Source organism: Carcharhinus amblyrhynchos, chromosome 7, assembly GCF_965287045.1.
Source record: "Carcharhinus amblyrhynchos chromosome 7, sCarAmb.v2.hapA, whole genome shotgun sequence".
In the NCBI taxonomy this organism is placed as follows: Eukaryota; Metazoa; Chordata; class Chondrichthyes; order Carcharhiniformes; family Carcharhinidae; genus Carcharhinus; species Carcharhinus amblyrhynchos.
The window spans coordinates 126,453,130-126,469,371 of record NC_137330.1 but is presented as its reverse complement, the minus strand read 5'-3'; the positions used below and the strand labels follow the sequence as shown (position 1 = coordinate 126,469,371).

Below are 16,242 nucleotides of genomic sequence, written 5' to 3'. Positions count from 1 at the left end.
TTCTAGAGAGGTTGAGGAAAGGATTGCGGAGACAATCCTGGTTAGGAGTGAAAGTAATAGGGTAATTGTTATGGGGGACTTTAACTTTACGAATATTGATTGGAGTTGCTATAGTTCTAGCTCGCTAGAGGGGTCAGTGTTTGTACAAAGCGTGCAGGAAGGTTTTTTGTCTCAGTATGTAGACAGGCCAACTAGAGGTGAGGCTATATTGGATTTGGTGCTGGGAAATGAGCCAGACCAGGTGCTAGACTTGGAAGTTGGTGTGCATTTTGGTGATAGTGACCATAATTCGGTTACGTTCACCTTAGTGATGGGAAGAGATAGGCGTGAACCTCGGGTCAGCAATTTTAGCTGGGGTAAGGGCGATTATGAGGCTATCAGGAGTGAATTAGGAAGCATGGATTGGATTAGGGGATTACAGGGACTGGGAACATCTGAAATGTGGAATTTTTTCAAGGAGCAGCTACTGCGAGTCCTTGATAGGTATGTCCCTGTCAGGCATGGTGGATTTGGTAGATCTAGGGAACCGTGGTGCACTAAAAGAGTTGAGTCGATGGTTAAAAAGAAAAAGGAGGCTTATGTTCGGATGAGATTGGAGGGCTCAGATAGTGCACTAGAAAGCTTTAGATTGGCTAGGAGGGAGTTGAAGAGTGAGTTGAGAAGGGCTAAAAGAGGACATGAGAAGACTTTGGCTGATAGGATTAAGGAGAATCCTAAGGCGTTCTATAAGTATGTCAAGAACAGAAGGTTGGTCAGGGCAAGATTAGGGCCAGTTACAGACAGCAGGGGGAAGTTGTGTGTGGAACCGGAGGAGATTGGAGAAGTATTGAACCAATATTTCTCTTCGGTGTTCACGCAGGGGGACATGAATATAGCTGAGGAGGACATTGGGTTGCAGGGGTGTAAAATAGACAGTATTACGGTTGATAAAGAGGATGTGCTGGAAATTCTTGAGGGGCTGAAAATAGATAAGTCCCCTGGTCCGGATGGGATCTACCCTAGGATTCTCTGGGAGGCTAGAGAGGTGATTGCAGAGCCTCTGGCTCAGATCTTCAGGTCGTCATTGGTCTCTGGTGTAGTCCCGGAGGATTGGAGGATAGCGAATGTTGTCCCATTGTTTAAGAAGGGGAACAGAGACTTTGCCGGGAATTATAGACCGGTGAGTCTTACTTCTGTTGTGGGCAAGGTTTTAGAAAAAATTATTAGGGATAGGATTTATAGTTATTTGGAGTGTAATGAATTGATTAGAAATAGTCAGCATGGTTTTGTAGCAGGTAGGTCGTGCCTTACTAACCTTATTGAGTTTTTTGAGAAGGTGACCAAAGAGGTGGATGGGGGTAAGGCAGTTGACGTGGTATACATGGATTTTAGTAAGGCGTTCGATAAGGTTCACCATGGTAGGCTTCTGCAGAAAATGCAGATGTATGGGATTGTGGGTAATCTAGGAAGTTGGATCAGGAATTGGCTATCAGATAGGAGACAGAGGGTGGTGGTGGATGGTAAATATTCATCATGGAGTGCAGTTACGAGTGGTGTGCCTCAGGGATCTGTTTTGGGGCCACTGTTGTTTGTAATTTTTATTAATGATCTGGATGAGGGTATAGTTGGGTGGATTAGTAAATTTGCTGATGACACCAAAGTTGGAGGTGTGGTAGATTGTGAGGAAGGGTGTCATAGTCTGCAGGGAGACTTAGATAGGTTGCAGAGCTGGGCCGAGAGGTGGCGGATGGAATTTAATGCGGAGAAGTGTGAGGTAATTCACTTTGGTAGGAGCAACAGATGTGTCGAGTATAGGGCTAACGGGAGGACTTTGAATAGTGTGGATGAACAGAGGGATCTAGGTGTGTGTGTACATAGATCCCTGAAAGTTGGGAATCAAGTAGATAAGGTTGTCAAGAAGGCGTACGGTGTCTTGGCGTTTATTGGTAGGGGGATTGAATTTAGGAGTCGCAGTGTAATGTTGCAACTGTACACTACTCTAGTGCGGCCGCACTTGGAGTACTGTGTGCAGTTCTGGTCCCCGCATTACAAGAAGGATGTGGAGGCGTTGGAGAGGGTGCAGAGGAGGTTTACTAGGATGTTGCCTGGTATGGTGGGGAGGTCCTATGAGGAGAGACTGAGGGATCTAGGGTTGTTTTCGTTGGGAAGAAGGCGGCTAAGAGGGGATCTTATTGAAACATATAAGATGATTAGAGGTTTAGATAGGGTGGATAGTGATAGCCTTTTTCCTCGGATGGAGAAAGCTAGCACGAGGGGGCATGACTTTAAATTAAGGGGGGGTAGCTACAGGACGGATGTCAGGGGTAGGTTCTTTACCCAGCGGGTGGTGAGGGATTGGAATGCCCTGCCTGCTGCAGTTGTAGATGCGTCTAGTTTGGGGGCGTTTAAGAGATCTCTGGATAGGTTTATGGACAAAAAGGGATTGGTATAGGCTAGTGGGTCATTGTTTTTGTAACTGGTCGGCGCAACATCGTGGGCCGAAGGGCCTGTTCTGCGCTGTAATGTTCTATGTTCTATGTTCTATTAAGCTATTTCCTATGATAGAGACACGTAGGACAAGGGGCCATGGACTTAGGGTGAGAGGGGAGATGTACAACACAGATATTAGAGGGAGGTTTATCACACAGAGGGTCGTGGGGGTATGGAATGCTCTGCTAAGTAAGGTGGTGGAGGCAAACACGCTAGAGTCATTTAAGAGTAACTTAGACAGACACATGAGTGGGTTGGAGATGGGTGGATATAGGAGATTGTTTAAATAAGGGTCATTAGCATTGGGGCGTCCCTGGTAAGGTAAATGGATATGGTACAACAATAATTTTTTTTTCTCTTTTCATTCACAGGTTTTAAGTCGGTCCATCTCGTGTCCAACGAGGGGCATACACGCGATGGGTCGCACTGGGGCTGCTCTTGGTTGTTCGAGATTGGCCTAGTGCTCCATGTCGTTAGTGTGTGCTTAAACTGGACCAGATACTGGGCAAGATGACAGATCAGTGACTATCACTGATTGCTATGCAGACACGTGGATTTGGGCCGGTGTCTGTGGGAGTTTGTGCATTCTCCCCATGCTTGCATGGGTTTTCTCTGGGTGCTCCGGTTTCCTCCCACACCCCAAAGGTGTGCTGTTAGGCTGATTGGCAGGGATAAATTGTCCCCAAATTAGTTTCCCTCAATGTGGATGGCCATAAAACATTAGACAGGGGTCGTGGGTGGAGAGGGGGACTGGTGGTGTTGAGATGGCGGCGCGGGCTCGTTGGGCCGAAGGGCCTGTTTCCCGGGCTTTTTTTTGTTCTTTGTTCTTTGTTGTTTTTTTTGTTCTTTGTTCTTTGACGCTTGACTCATCGATCGACAGTTCTGGTGTACCACAGCAAAAAACCGCACTGACCTCCTTAGAAGATGAACATGGGACGTGGCAGACAGAGTGCCCTTCATCGTCCAGTACTTCCCCAGAGCGGAGCCTTCAACATGTCACCAATGAAGACCAACGTCTTGCCAAGGCCATCCCCACACCCTGACTTCTTCCTTCAAACAACTGCACAACCTCAAACAGACCATTGTTCACAGCAAACCACTCAGCCTTCAGGAGGAGTGACCATGACACCACACAACTCTGCCACAGCAACCTTAGCAAGACATGCCGGATCATCGGCACAGATGCCATCATCTCACGTGAGAATACCATTCACCAGTTACACGGTACATACTCTTACAACTCAGCCAGTGTTGTCTCCCTGATACGCTGCAGGAAAAGATGTCCCGTGGCATGGTACACTAGGGAGACCATGCAGGCGCTACGACAACGGATGAATGAACATCACCCGACAATCACCAGGCAGGAGTGTTCTCTTCCTGTTGGGGAACACTTCAGCAGTCACAGGCATTCAGCCTCTGATTTTCGGGTAAGCATTCTCCAAGGTGACCTTCACGACACACGACTTCACAGAATCGCTGAGCAGAAACTGATAGCCAAATTCCACAACATGAGGACGGCTTCAATCAGAATCTTGGGTTCATGTCACACTATCTGTAACCCCCACGACTTGCCTGGGCTTGCAAAATCTCACTAAGTGAAGTGGCTGGAGACAATACACAGCTCTTTAACCTGTGTTTAACCCTCTTTCCACTCACATTGTCGGTACCTTTAAGACTTGATTACCTGAATAGACCATTCCAACCATTATCTTGTAAATTGAGTTTGTGTCTATATATGTCCTGTTTGCGAACACAACTTCTCGCTCATCTGAAGAAGGAACGAGACTCCGAAAGCTTATGCTACCAAATAAACCTGTTGGACTTTAACCTGGTCTTGTGAGACTTCTTACTGTGCTTATCCCAGTCCAACTCTGGCATCTCCATGTCATGATCTCCCCTGTAGCCAGTGAAGAGACAAAGATGTCTCTCAAGGCCCCTTGCCTCTCTTAGTATTCTGGCCCTGGGGACTTGTCTACTTTAATGTTTCTCAAGGCCCCCAATATCTCCTCATTTTTGATCTCAACATGACTTAAACTATCTACACACCCTTTCCCAGATTCATCATCCAACAAATCCATCTCTTTGGTGAATACTGATGCAAAGTACTCATTTAATACCTCACCCATTTCCTCTGGCGCTATGTACAGATTCCCTCTCTTGTCCTTGATGGGCCAGCCCTCTCTCTGGCCAGCCTCTTGCTCTCTCTATATATATAAAAAGCCTTGGGATTTTCCTTAACCCCGATGGCCAATGATTTCTTGTAACCTCCCCCCCCCACACTTTCACCCTCCTTACTCCTTGCTTCAGTATCTTCCTACTTTCCTTGTATTACACCTGCTTCATGTGTTCCCAGCCTCTCAGCCTTGATAAATGCTTCCTTTTGCTCTTTGATTAGGCTCACAATGTCTCTCGTTATCCAAGGTTCCCAAAACTAACCATACTTATCCTTCATCCTTACTGGAATCTGCCAGTCCTGAATTCCTATCAACTTACACTTGAAAGCCTCCCACATGCCAGATGTTGATTTGCCTTCAAATATCAGGTCCATTATGGCCCCTTCCCTAGTTGGACTATCTACATACTGTTTCAAGAAGCCCTCCCGGATGCTCCTTTCAAACTCTGCCCCATCCACGCTCCTAGCACTATGTGAGTCCCAGTCAATATAGGGAAGTTAAAATTTCCCACCACAACGACCTGTTACTTCTACACCTTGCCATATCTGCTCATTATCTCCCGCTGGCTGTTGGGAGGCCTATGGTAAGCCCCAACATTATGACTATACCCTTCTTATTCTTGAGCTCTATCCATATTGGATAGTATTTGGCTATTTCTTCAGAAATCATCTTGGATGATTACTCCTGACATGCTGTTGGGTTGGAACATACGAACTTACATGCAAACATATGAATTAGGAACAGGCATAGGTCACTCAGCCCATTGAGCCTGCTACACCATGGTCATGGCTGATCTAGTTGGAATCACAAATGCACATTCCTAACTACGTATGATAACTTTTCACTTCATTGATTATCTTTCAAGCTCAAGGCTTAAAAATATTCAAAGATTCTGCTTCCGTTATCTTTTAAGGAAGAAAGTTCCGGAGACCCTTGACATGCGAGAGAAAAAAGGTTAGCTACATTTCTGCCTTAAATGAGAAACCCATATTTCTAAACAGTGACCCATAGTTCTCCCACAAGAGGAAACATCCTCTCCATATCTCCCCTGAGGAGACTCCTCTGAATCTTAAATGTTTCAGTGAAGTCATCTATTCCGGTCCTCAACTCTAGCGGATATTAGCCTAGCCTGTCCAAGCTTTCCTCATAAAATAACCCATTCATTCCTAGTATTGGTCCAGTAAACCTTTTCTGAACTGCTTCCAACATCTTTACATCCTTCCGTAAATAAGGAGACCAAAACTGTACAAAGTACTCCAGATGTGGGCCTGTAAAACTGAAGCATAACCCCTCTCCTTTGGATTCAATTCCCCTCGCATTAAACAATAACATTCTCTCAGCTTTTCCAATTACTTGCATATTGCATACTAGCTTTTTATGATTCATGCACTAGGACACTCTGACCACTCTGAGTCTTAAGATCTGCAATCTTGCACCAATTAGATGTTAAGCTTTGTTTCTATCCTTCATGCTAAAATGGACAATTTCGCATTTGCCCCTATTCTACTCTATTTGTCAGACGTTTGTCCATTCACTTCACTGTCTATGTCCTTTTGTAGTCATTTTATGTCTTTTTCATAACTTATTTTCCAACTATCTTTGTACCTTTGAACAAACTTGGATTGTTTTCATTGGAACACTGGAGTAAGAGGGGAGACCTCATAGAAGTTTACAAGATTATGACAGGCTTGGATAGAGTGAATATTCAGAGTCACTTTCCCAGGATCAAAGAGTCAATTACTTGGGGGCATAGGTTGAAAGTGAGAGGTGGAAAGTTTAAAAGACACGTAAGGGGCAATTTTTTCACACAGAAGGTGGTGAATGCCTGGAATGTACTGCCGGACGAAGTGATGGAAGCAGATTCTATAACAACATTCGAGAGGCATCTGAATAGATATATGAATAGACTGGTAAGAAAGGGATATGGATCATGTAGAGGCAAGAAAGTATTAGATTAGAGAGGCATCTGTATTAGCACAGAATTGTTGGGCTGAAGGGCTTGTTCCGGTGCCGCACTATTCTTTGTATCATCAGCAAACTTAGCAATCATTCCTTCAATCCCTTTATCCAAGTCATATTGTAAAAAGTTGAGGCCCCAGAACTGATCCCAACACAGAACCCGAATTTAGAACATAGAACATAGAACATTACAGCGCAGAACAGGCCCTTCGGCCCACGATGTTGCGCCGACCAGTTTTTTTTTAAAAAACACTGACCCACTAATCTAAACCAATCCCTTTTCGTCCGTAAACCTATCCACAGATCTCTTATACGCCCCCAAACTAGGCGCATTTACAACTGCAGCAGGCAGGGCATTCCAATCCCTCACCACCCTCTGGGTAAAGAACCTACCCCTGACATCCGTCCTATAACTACCACCCCTTAATTTAAAGCCATGCCCCCTCGTGCTAGCATTCTCCATCCGAGGAAAAAGGCTATCACTATCCACCCTATCTAAACCTCTAATCATCTTATATGTTTCAATAAGATCCCCTCTTAGCCTCCTTCTTTCCAGCGAAAACAACCCCAAATCCCTCAGTCTCTCCTCATATGACCTCCCCTCCATACCAGGCAACATCCTGGTAAACCTCCTCTGCACCCTCTCCAAAGCCTCCACGTCCTTCCTGTAATGTGGGGACCAGAACTGCACACAGTACTCCAAGTGCGGCCGCACCAGAGTTGTGTACAGTTGCAACATGACGCTGCGACTCCTAAATTCAATCCCCCTACCAATAAACGCCAAGACACCGTATGCCTTCTTAACAACCTTATCTACTTGATTCCCAATTTTCAGGGATCTATGTACACATACACCTAGATCCCTCTGCTCCTCCAAGTCCTCCCATTAGCCCTATACTGAACACATCTGTTACTCCTACCGAAATGAATTACCTCACACTTCTCCACATTAAACTCCACCCGCCACCTCGCGGCCCAGCTCTGCAACCTGTCTAAGTCACCCTGCAAACTATGACACCCTTCCTCACAATCTACCACACCACCGACTTTGGTGTCATCAGCAAACTTACTAATCCACCCAACTATACCCTCATCCAGATCATTAATATTTGATCCCAACATTGGGGATCCCAGAATGAGTATTCAGCCCTTTATTTCAATTTTTGTTGTATTATTTCTTTATGATGCATTAATTTAGTTTCTCACTTAATTTTCTGAGAAGTCTCATATACTTTTTTGCAAATTATGCAATGAGCTGCCCAGAGTTAGTCATACTAGCTTGTTTTAGCTGAAGTTTATTTTAAAAGTCATACAAACCTTATCAGCATTACGTGATGCCACTGCCAGTTCCTTTTCTTTCCTTGCCAGTTCTTTGGCGAGAATAGCTACTGATTCAGTTGCCTCCATGAGCTTGGAAAGACCTGCAATGGGTTTTGTCTTATTAGAAATTGATGTACCACACAAAAGTTTTTCTTGTATTTGCTTATTAAATGTAAGTTTTGCAATGGGAATGTCTGACACTGCACATAGTGACAATACCAGAAAGCAGAGTTGGCTCATAATCATAGGGGCGCGTATTACAGAGAAGGGTCCTTTGGCCAGACAAAAACAACTCACCTAACTATTCCAATCCCATTTTCCAACACTTGGCTCAAAGCCTTGTATACCTTGGCATCAAAAATGCACATCCAAAACTTTCTGGAGTATTATGATGGTCTCTGGCTCCACTACCCATTCAGACAGTGAATTCCAGGCTCTCACCAGGCTTTGTGTGAAAAAGATTTTCCCCACATCCCGTCTAAATGTTTTGCCCCTAACCTTATACCTATGCCCATAGTCATTGATCCTTCCACTAAGGGGAAAAGTTTCTTCCTATGAAGTATATCTATGCCCCTCATAATTTTATACACCTCAATCTCCTCTGTTCCAAGGAAAATGACCTCAAGCTATCCAATTTCTCTACAGAACTGAAATTCTCCAGCCCAGGCAACATAGCTTTAAATTTCTTCTGCACCCTTTCCAGTGCTATTACATCCCTCCTATAAGATGGATACTAGAACTGCACACTATACTCCAGCTGTGGCATAGCCAGTGCTTTATACGGTTCTAGCTAGCCTTCCTGCTCTTAAACCCTAATCCTCAACTCATAAAACAAGCATACCGTATGGCTGCTAAACCCACTTTATCCACTCCTGCTACCTGAAGGGACCAGTGTGCGTGCCCACCAAGGTCTCTCTGAACTTTAGTGTTTCTCAGGGTCCTGATGTTCATCACGTATTCCCTTGTTTTGTTTGTCCTGCCTGAATGCATCACTTAATACTTATCCAGATTCCATTTGCCACTGATCAAACCATTTGACCAGCCGTCTATATCATCCTGTACTCTTAGGCTATCCTTGTTATTACCTACCACCCTACCAAGTTTCATATCATCAGTGAACTTACTGATTAACCCTCCTACATTCAAGTCTAAATATTTATATAAACTACAAAACAGTAAAGGCCCCAACAGTGATCCCTGAGGGATCTCATTGTACGCAGTCTGCCAGTCCAAGAAATGCCCCTTGGCCATCACCCTCTGCTTCCTGTCACTCAGTCAAGGCTGGATCAAATTTGCCACGTTTCCATGTGATCCCATGGATGCTTACCGACAATAATTTTTCCCTCAATATCAAGAAAATGAGGAAGATAGTCATCGACTTCAGGAAGTGTAGTGGAGGAAATGCCCCTGTCTACATCAATGGGGATGAAGTGGAAATGGTCGAGAGCTTCAAGTTCCTAGGTGTCCAGATCACTGACAACTTGTCCTGGTCCCTCCACGTTGATGCTATAGTTAAGAACCAACATCTCTGCTTTCTCAGGAAAAAGATACAAACGCACCCCTCCCTGATGAGCTCAATGCATTCTACACCTGTTTTGAGCAAGAGGTCAGCGAGAGCATGCCCTCCACCCTGGAAGCCCTGGATGAAACTGTATCTGGGGGGTCACCATTGCAGATGACAGAGTGGCTTTCTCAAAGGTCAACTCATGGAAAGCGATTGGCCCGGGTGGGGTGCCTGAACAAGCATAGAAACATAGAAACATAGAAGCATAGAAACGTAGAACAGTACAGGCCCTTTGGCTCGATGTTGTGCTGAGCTATGTCCGAACCCAAGATCAAGCTATTCCACTCCCTATCATTCTGGTGTGCTCCATGTGCCTATCCAGTAACCGCTTGAAAAGTTCCTGAAGTGTCCGACTCCACTATCACAGCAGGCAGTGTATTCCACATCCCAACCACTCTCTGAGTAAAGAATCTACCTCGGACATCCCTCCTATATCTCCCACCATGAACCTTATAGTTGTGCCCCCAAGTAACAGCTACATCCACCTGAGGAAATAGTCTCTGAATGTCCACTCTATCAATCCCCCTCATCATCTTATAAACTTCTATTAAGTTGCCTTTCATCCTCCTCTGCGCTAAAGAGAAAAGCCCCAGCTCCCTCAACCTTTCCTCATAAGACCTACCCTCCAAACCAGGCAGCATCCTGGTAAATCTCCTCTGCACTCTCTCCAATGCTTCCACATTCTTCTTATAATGAGGTGACCAGAACTGCACACAATATTCCACGTGTGGTCTCACCAAGATCCTGTATAGTTGCAGCATAATCCCACGGCTCTTAAACTCAAATCCCCTGTTAATAAACACAATACGCCTTCTTCGCAGCTCTATCCACTTGAGTGGCAACCTTCAGAGATCTGTGGATATGAATCCCAAGATCTCTCTGTTCCTTCACATTCCTCAGAGCCCTGCCATTGACCCTGTAATCCACATTCAAATTTGTCCTACCAAAATGAATCACTTCGCACTTATCAGGGTTAAACTCCATCTGCCACTTTTCGGCCCAGCTCTGCATCCTATCAATGTCTCTTTGCAGCCTACAAGAGCCCTCCACCTCATCCACTACTCCGCCAATCTTGGTGTCATCAGCAAATTTACTAACCCACCCTTCAGCCCCCTCTTCCAAGTCATTGATAAAAGTCACAAATAGCAGAGGACCCAGCACTGATCCCTGTGGTACATTGCTGGTAACTGGTCTCCAGTCTGAAAATTTTCCTTCCACCACCACCCTCTGTCTTCTATGATATAGCCAGTTACTTATCCAATCGGCCAAATTTCCTTTTATCCCACACCTCCTTACATTTTTCATGAACCTTCCATGGAGAACCTTATCAAACACCTTACTAAAATCCATGTACACGACATCAACTGCTCTACCTTCATCTACACGTTTAGTTACGGCCTCAAAGAATTCAATCAAATTTGTGAGGCAAGACTTACCCCTCATGAATCCGTGCTGACTATCCTGAATTAATCTGCATCTTTCCAAATGGTCATAAATCCTATCCCTCAGGATCTTTTCCATTAACTTACCGGCCACCAAGGTAAGACTAACTGGCCTATAATTACCAGGGTCATTCCTATTTCCTTTCTTGAAGCGAGGAACAACATTTGCTACTCTCCAGTTCTGTGGCACAATCCCCTTGGACAGTGAGGACCCAAAGATCAAAGCTAAAGGCTCCACAATTTCATCCCTTGCCTCCCAAAGTAACCTAGGATGTATCCCATCTGGCCCAGAGGACTTATCAACACTCAGATTTTTCAAAATTGCTAATACATCTTCCTTCATTCAGACCCTGCATGGATCAGCTGGCAGGAGTATTTGCAGACATCTTTAATTTTTTTTAACAACAACCTGAGGTCCCAATCTGCTTCAAGAAGATGGCCATCATCTGACTACCAAAGAAAAGCCAAGAAGCGTGCTTTAATGACTATTATCTGATGGCCTGACATCCATCATTATGAAATGTTTCAAAAGGCTAATCATGGCATGAATCAATTCCAGCCTCCTGGATTACCTGGATCCACTACAGTATGCCTACCACTGCAACAGATCCAGAGCAGACATCATCTTCCTGGCCCTGCACTCAACCCTGGAACAACTAGATAAGAAAGACACTAAGTCAGACTCCATTTGCTGATGACACCAATATTGGCAACAGCTCAGCCTTCAACACCATTTTTCCTACAAAACTCCGTGGTGGAAGCCTTGGTTCCTCCATCTGCGACTGGATCCCGAACTTCTTAACCCACAGTCTACAATCAGTAAAGATAGGCAACAACACCTCCTCTGTGATTATCCTCAATGATGTGGGTATGCCGGCGTTGGACTGGCGTAAACACAGGAAAAAGTCTGACAACACCAGGTTTTAGTCCAACCTATTTATTTGATAATATACTCACTAGCTTTCGGGGTTACCCCCTTCGTCAGGTGAATGGAGAGTTCACCTGACGAAGGGGGTAACCCCGAAAGCTAGTGAGTATATTATCCTCAATGCCAGCACCCCACAAGGCTGTGTCCTCAGCCCCCTACTATACTCCTTATACACCTATAACTGTGTGGCCAAATTCCCCTCCAACTCCATTTTCAAGTTTGCTGATGACATCACCGCAGTGGGTCGGATCTCAAACAGTGACCAGATAGAGTACAGAAATGAGATAGAGAATCTAGTGACCTAGTGCAGCAACAGTAATCTTTCCCTCAATGTCAACAAAAATGAAGGAGTTTGTCATCAACTTCAGGAAGCATAGAGTACAACATTACATCAACGGGGAAAAAGTAGAAAGGGTCAAGAGCTTCAAATTTTTAGGTATCCACATCACCAACAACCTGTTCTGATCCCCTCATGTTGATACTTTAGTCGAGAAAGCCCACCAAGCCTTTACTTTCTCAGAAGACTAAGGAAATTACGACTCTCACCAGCTTTTACAGATGCACCATAGAAAGCATTTTTTCTGGTTGTATCACAACTTGGTATGGCTCCTGCTCTGCCCAAGACCACAAAGAACTACAAAAGATTTTGAATATAACCCAATCCATCACGCAAACTAACCTCCCATCCATTGATTCTGTCTAATTTCCCTCTGCCTCGGCAAAGCAGCCAGCATTATTAAGGGTCCGGCACGCTCTGGCCAAACTCTCTTTCACCTTCTTCTATCAGGAAAAAGATATATCAACCAACTCAAGAACAGCTTCTTCCCTGCTTTTGAATGGACTTACCTTGCATTAAGTTGATCTTTCTCTATACCCTGGCTATGACTGTAACACTCTCCTCTCCTTATCCCCTGGGTACTTTATGAACCGTAAGATTTTTTTCTGCATGGCATGCAAGAAACAATACTTTTTATTGTATCCCTATACATGTGACAATAATAAATCAGATCAAATCATTGCAGGCATGATAGATAGGACTGATGGCAGGATGAGGTGGGGACTCACCCTTTATGCCCTAAAGTCATTTTGTTTTTTCCTGCTCAATTGGCTGGTCCTCTGTGCCAGTGCACGGGCACTAACTGCCACTGCCACTGCCTCCTAGGCCTTATTGGTGGCACACTCTCTCCTTATCACCCGTCTCGAGGAGGAAAATGTCTCTCTTCTCCGCCAATGCATCTAGCTGCTGGTCCAGTTCTCTGTGAATGCCCTCTGTGGACTTTGGGGCTGTTTGTCTAGGAGATATCTTCCTGGCGTGATTGCATTCTTAACATTTATATGCAGCTCTCCATTGTTAATGCCATATAGCTAGAGTCAGTTTGGACAAGTCATGTGCTTTCCAGTGAGAAATGGATCTGGACTCTTTGATTACACTTAGTGCCTTAATGTTGTGACTCAAGGCTTACTGAAAAAACCAGCACCATTTATTCCCATTTGTTTGGCTCTTAGAATTTTTTCATAAGATCGTGTCCAAAGTGTTGATTGGTTTTCAGGTATACTATGATTTGTGGAAACATTACCACGTAAAATGCACCAGTTGATGGTGACAGAAGATTAACTGCCAAACATTTTTAAGTTTAAACCATACAGATTTCCTTCCTTACAGGGACATTAGTGGATCAGATCAGATTTTCTGATGATTGATGATAGTTGTCATCATCACTGAGACAAGGGGAATTCAGAACATGCAGTGGCAAGAGTCAGGAAGGACAAAGCAGTTAGGTTCAATGACTAGGGCCATGCAATCCACCACCTCTTACATCTATGCCCTGGAGCCTGCTACCATGGGATCAGAACTGTGCTCCCAGAGCAATGTCTTCTGCGTTACTAGCCCAGTAACATTACCTAATACAACTCCTTAAAGTTTATTTTTTAGTGTCATAAGTAGGCTTATATAAACACTGCAATGAAAATCCCCTCGTCGCCACAATCTGGCACCTGTCCAAGTATACTGAGGGACTACTTAGCATGGCCAATGCATCTAACCAGCATGTCTTGGACTGTGGGAGGAAACTGGCATACCCAGAGGAAACCCACACTTACACGGAAAGAATGTGTAGACTTCACACAGACAGTGACCCAAGTGGGAATTGAACCTGGGTCCCTGGCACTGTGAGGCAGCAGTGCTAACCACTGCGCCACCGTGTTGCCCTATGAGATTGTGATTCCAGACCCGTAGCAATGTGGTTGACTCTGAACCTGCCTCTGAAATAATGGCTGAAATTCTAGCACCTCGCCTGCCATGGAATTGCGCAGGTGAAGGTCTGACAAAGGAAATCTCCATTGACATCAGGCTGGGATTTCCAGTGTTCCTCAAGTGAGGTCATAAAATCCTGCCCAATCTGTAAAAAATATTGTTTTAAGATTGTAAATAAGACCATAAATGTATTACATACAAAATGAGTATTTGTAGACACAAAATTGCCACAATTCAAGAAGACCTACCACCACCTTCTCAGGGGGAATGAAATGCATCCTCATATCCCAGAAGAAATCAGAAAAATTTACATGTATTGGTCAATAACCTTTCTAACCAAGATGGCACAAATGTTCCAATTTGTTGATGAAAATATACGTACCCACTTGCATGTGCTCTGCTAGGTCATTGATGTTTGCATGTTTCTCTGTGTAAATAGATTTGTAGCTGTTTATAAAAGCAAGGTAAGATTTGGGGGTTATATGCATTCTTCGCCGATATCTGTAAAGTAAGAATAGAAATTTCTTTTATCATTGCAAAGATATTTAGAACAGATTTCAAAAATAATCAAACATTTGCGAGTAGTACTTAATACCTGAAACTCGGCAAACACTTTTGGTAACCATATTTCTTTTAGATTGTTTAACAATTAACATTAATTCTACCAATACTCTATTGTTATTATTAACCAGAAACTGAACTGGACCAGCCAAGAGGATGTCAGAGGTGTGAATTCTGCATTGCATGGTCTCTTTCAAAGTTGCTGTTTTGTTTCAGTGCTTGGAGGTTTAAAATGCAACATACATCCAGAGTGCCAGTCTGAAACATTTCTTTCAAAAAGTTAAGCAGTAGTCTTGACAAGACAACCTTTTTCTTAATTTAGTCCAACAAAATCCCTATAGTGCGTAAGAAGGCCATTCAGTCCATCGAGCTTGCAACAACTATCCCACCCAGTCCCCATCCCCGTAATCCCATGTATTTACCCTGCTAATCCCCTTAACTTACATATCTTTGGGTGATAAGGGGCAATTTAGCAAGGCCAATCAACTAACCCACATATCTATGGTCTGCAGAAGAAAACCAGAGCACCTGGAGGAAACCCACATAGACACAGGGAAAATGTGCAAACTCCACACGAACAGTGACTTGCGGCTGGAACTAAATTTGGGTCCCTGGCACTGTGACACAGCAGTGCTAACCACTGTGCCACCATTCTGCATGATCAACAGGCCCCACAGCCGATAAGTGAAATTCAGTGTAACTGCTATGGAGACCATGTGATGCAGTGGTAGCTCCTTATTGCTGGACCAGAAGCCCTGAATCCAACATCAGGACAACCAATTTAAAGCTGGCACTCAGCTACAAGGATCCTATAAAATTTGAATTTGATCGTGTTGACAACATCAGACCAAACTAGTTGTAGGAAAATTGATAGGTCATTACAGGTATAAAAGAGAGTGCAGGGGGGAAAACAGGAGAGCAACTGAAGAACTACCACCTCTCAAGTCTCGTGAGGGAGAGGGAGCAATGCTCAACTCTGCCACTTCAGATCTCTTAAGGGAACACACCATCTAATTAGAGAAAGGTACCAAATCAGTAAGAACTCACAGACAGAGGAATCAACAGAAGAACTCGAAAAGATTCCGAAAGCCACAGATCTGATGTATTGTTGTGAGTGACTGAATTATTTTTATATTACTTTTTAAGTTAATGAATGAGTGTATTGTATTTATTTGAACAACATTTAATGAAAATCTTATTTTATTCAGTACGTTACTTGTTTAGTTAAAATTCCCTATTTGTTAAATAAGTGAATTGTTTAATGTTTATTTTAAAGTGAGTGTCAGGTATTTCTGATAGTTAACCACTAACCATTACTGAAGAACAGTTCACACCTTGCCACACACTTTTAATAGATTATGAGGTAAGGTATTCCTCTTTTGGGGGATTTAGCATCACTTCTCAAAAGGGGTCCACCTCCACATTGTAACACAAGGCTGAAGTCAGGAAAATAATGGACTTCTATCCACTTGCTTGGACGAGTGAAGTTCTAACAACACTAAGAAGCTCAATGTCGTCCAAAACATCTGATATGCCTGAGCCTCCATGAGGATCTGCACTCAATATTGTAA

At 44.0% G+C, this 16,242-nt stretch overlaps 1 protein-coding gene across 1 annotated transcript in view; it reads right to left on the bottom strand.

The window, feature by feature from the left end:
* LOC145345623 (dynein axonemal heavy chain 8-like) overlaps positions 1 to 16,242 on the bottom strand; it is a 1,557,438-nt gene that overhangs the window by 374,621 nt on the left and 1,166,575 nt on the right. The window contains exons 68-69 of the mRNA XM_080193457.1: positions 14,493 to 14,611; positions 7,920 to 8,023 (exon numbers count right to left, since the gene is read on the bottom strand). Of these exons, the coding sequence (XP_080049583.1) occupies positions 7,920 to 8,023; positions 14,493 to 14,611 (223 nt within the window). The remainder of the gene's footprint in view (positions 1 to 7,919; positions 8,024 to 14,492; positions 14,612 to 16,242) is intronic.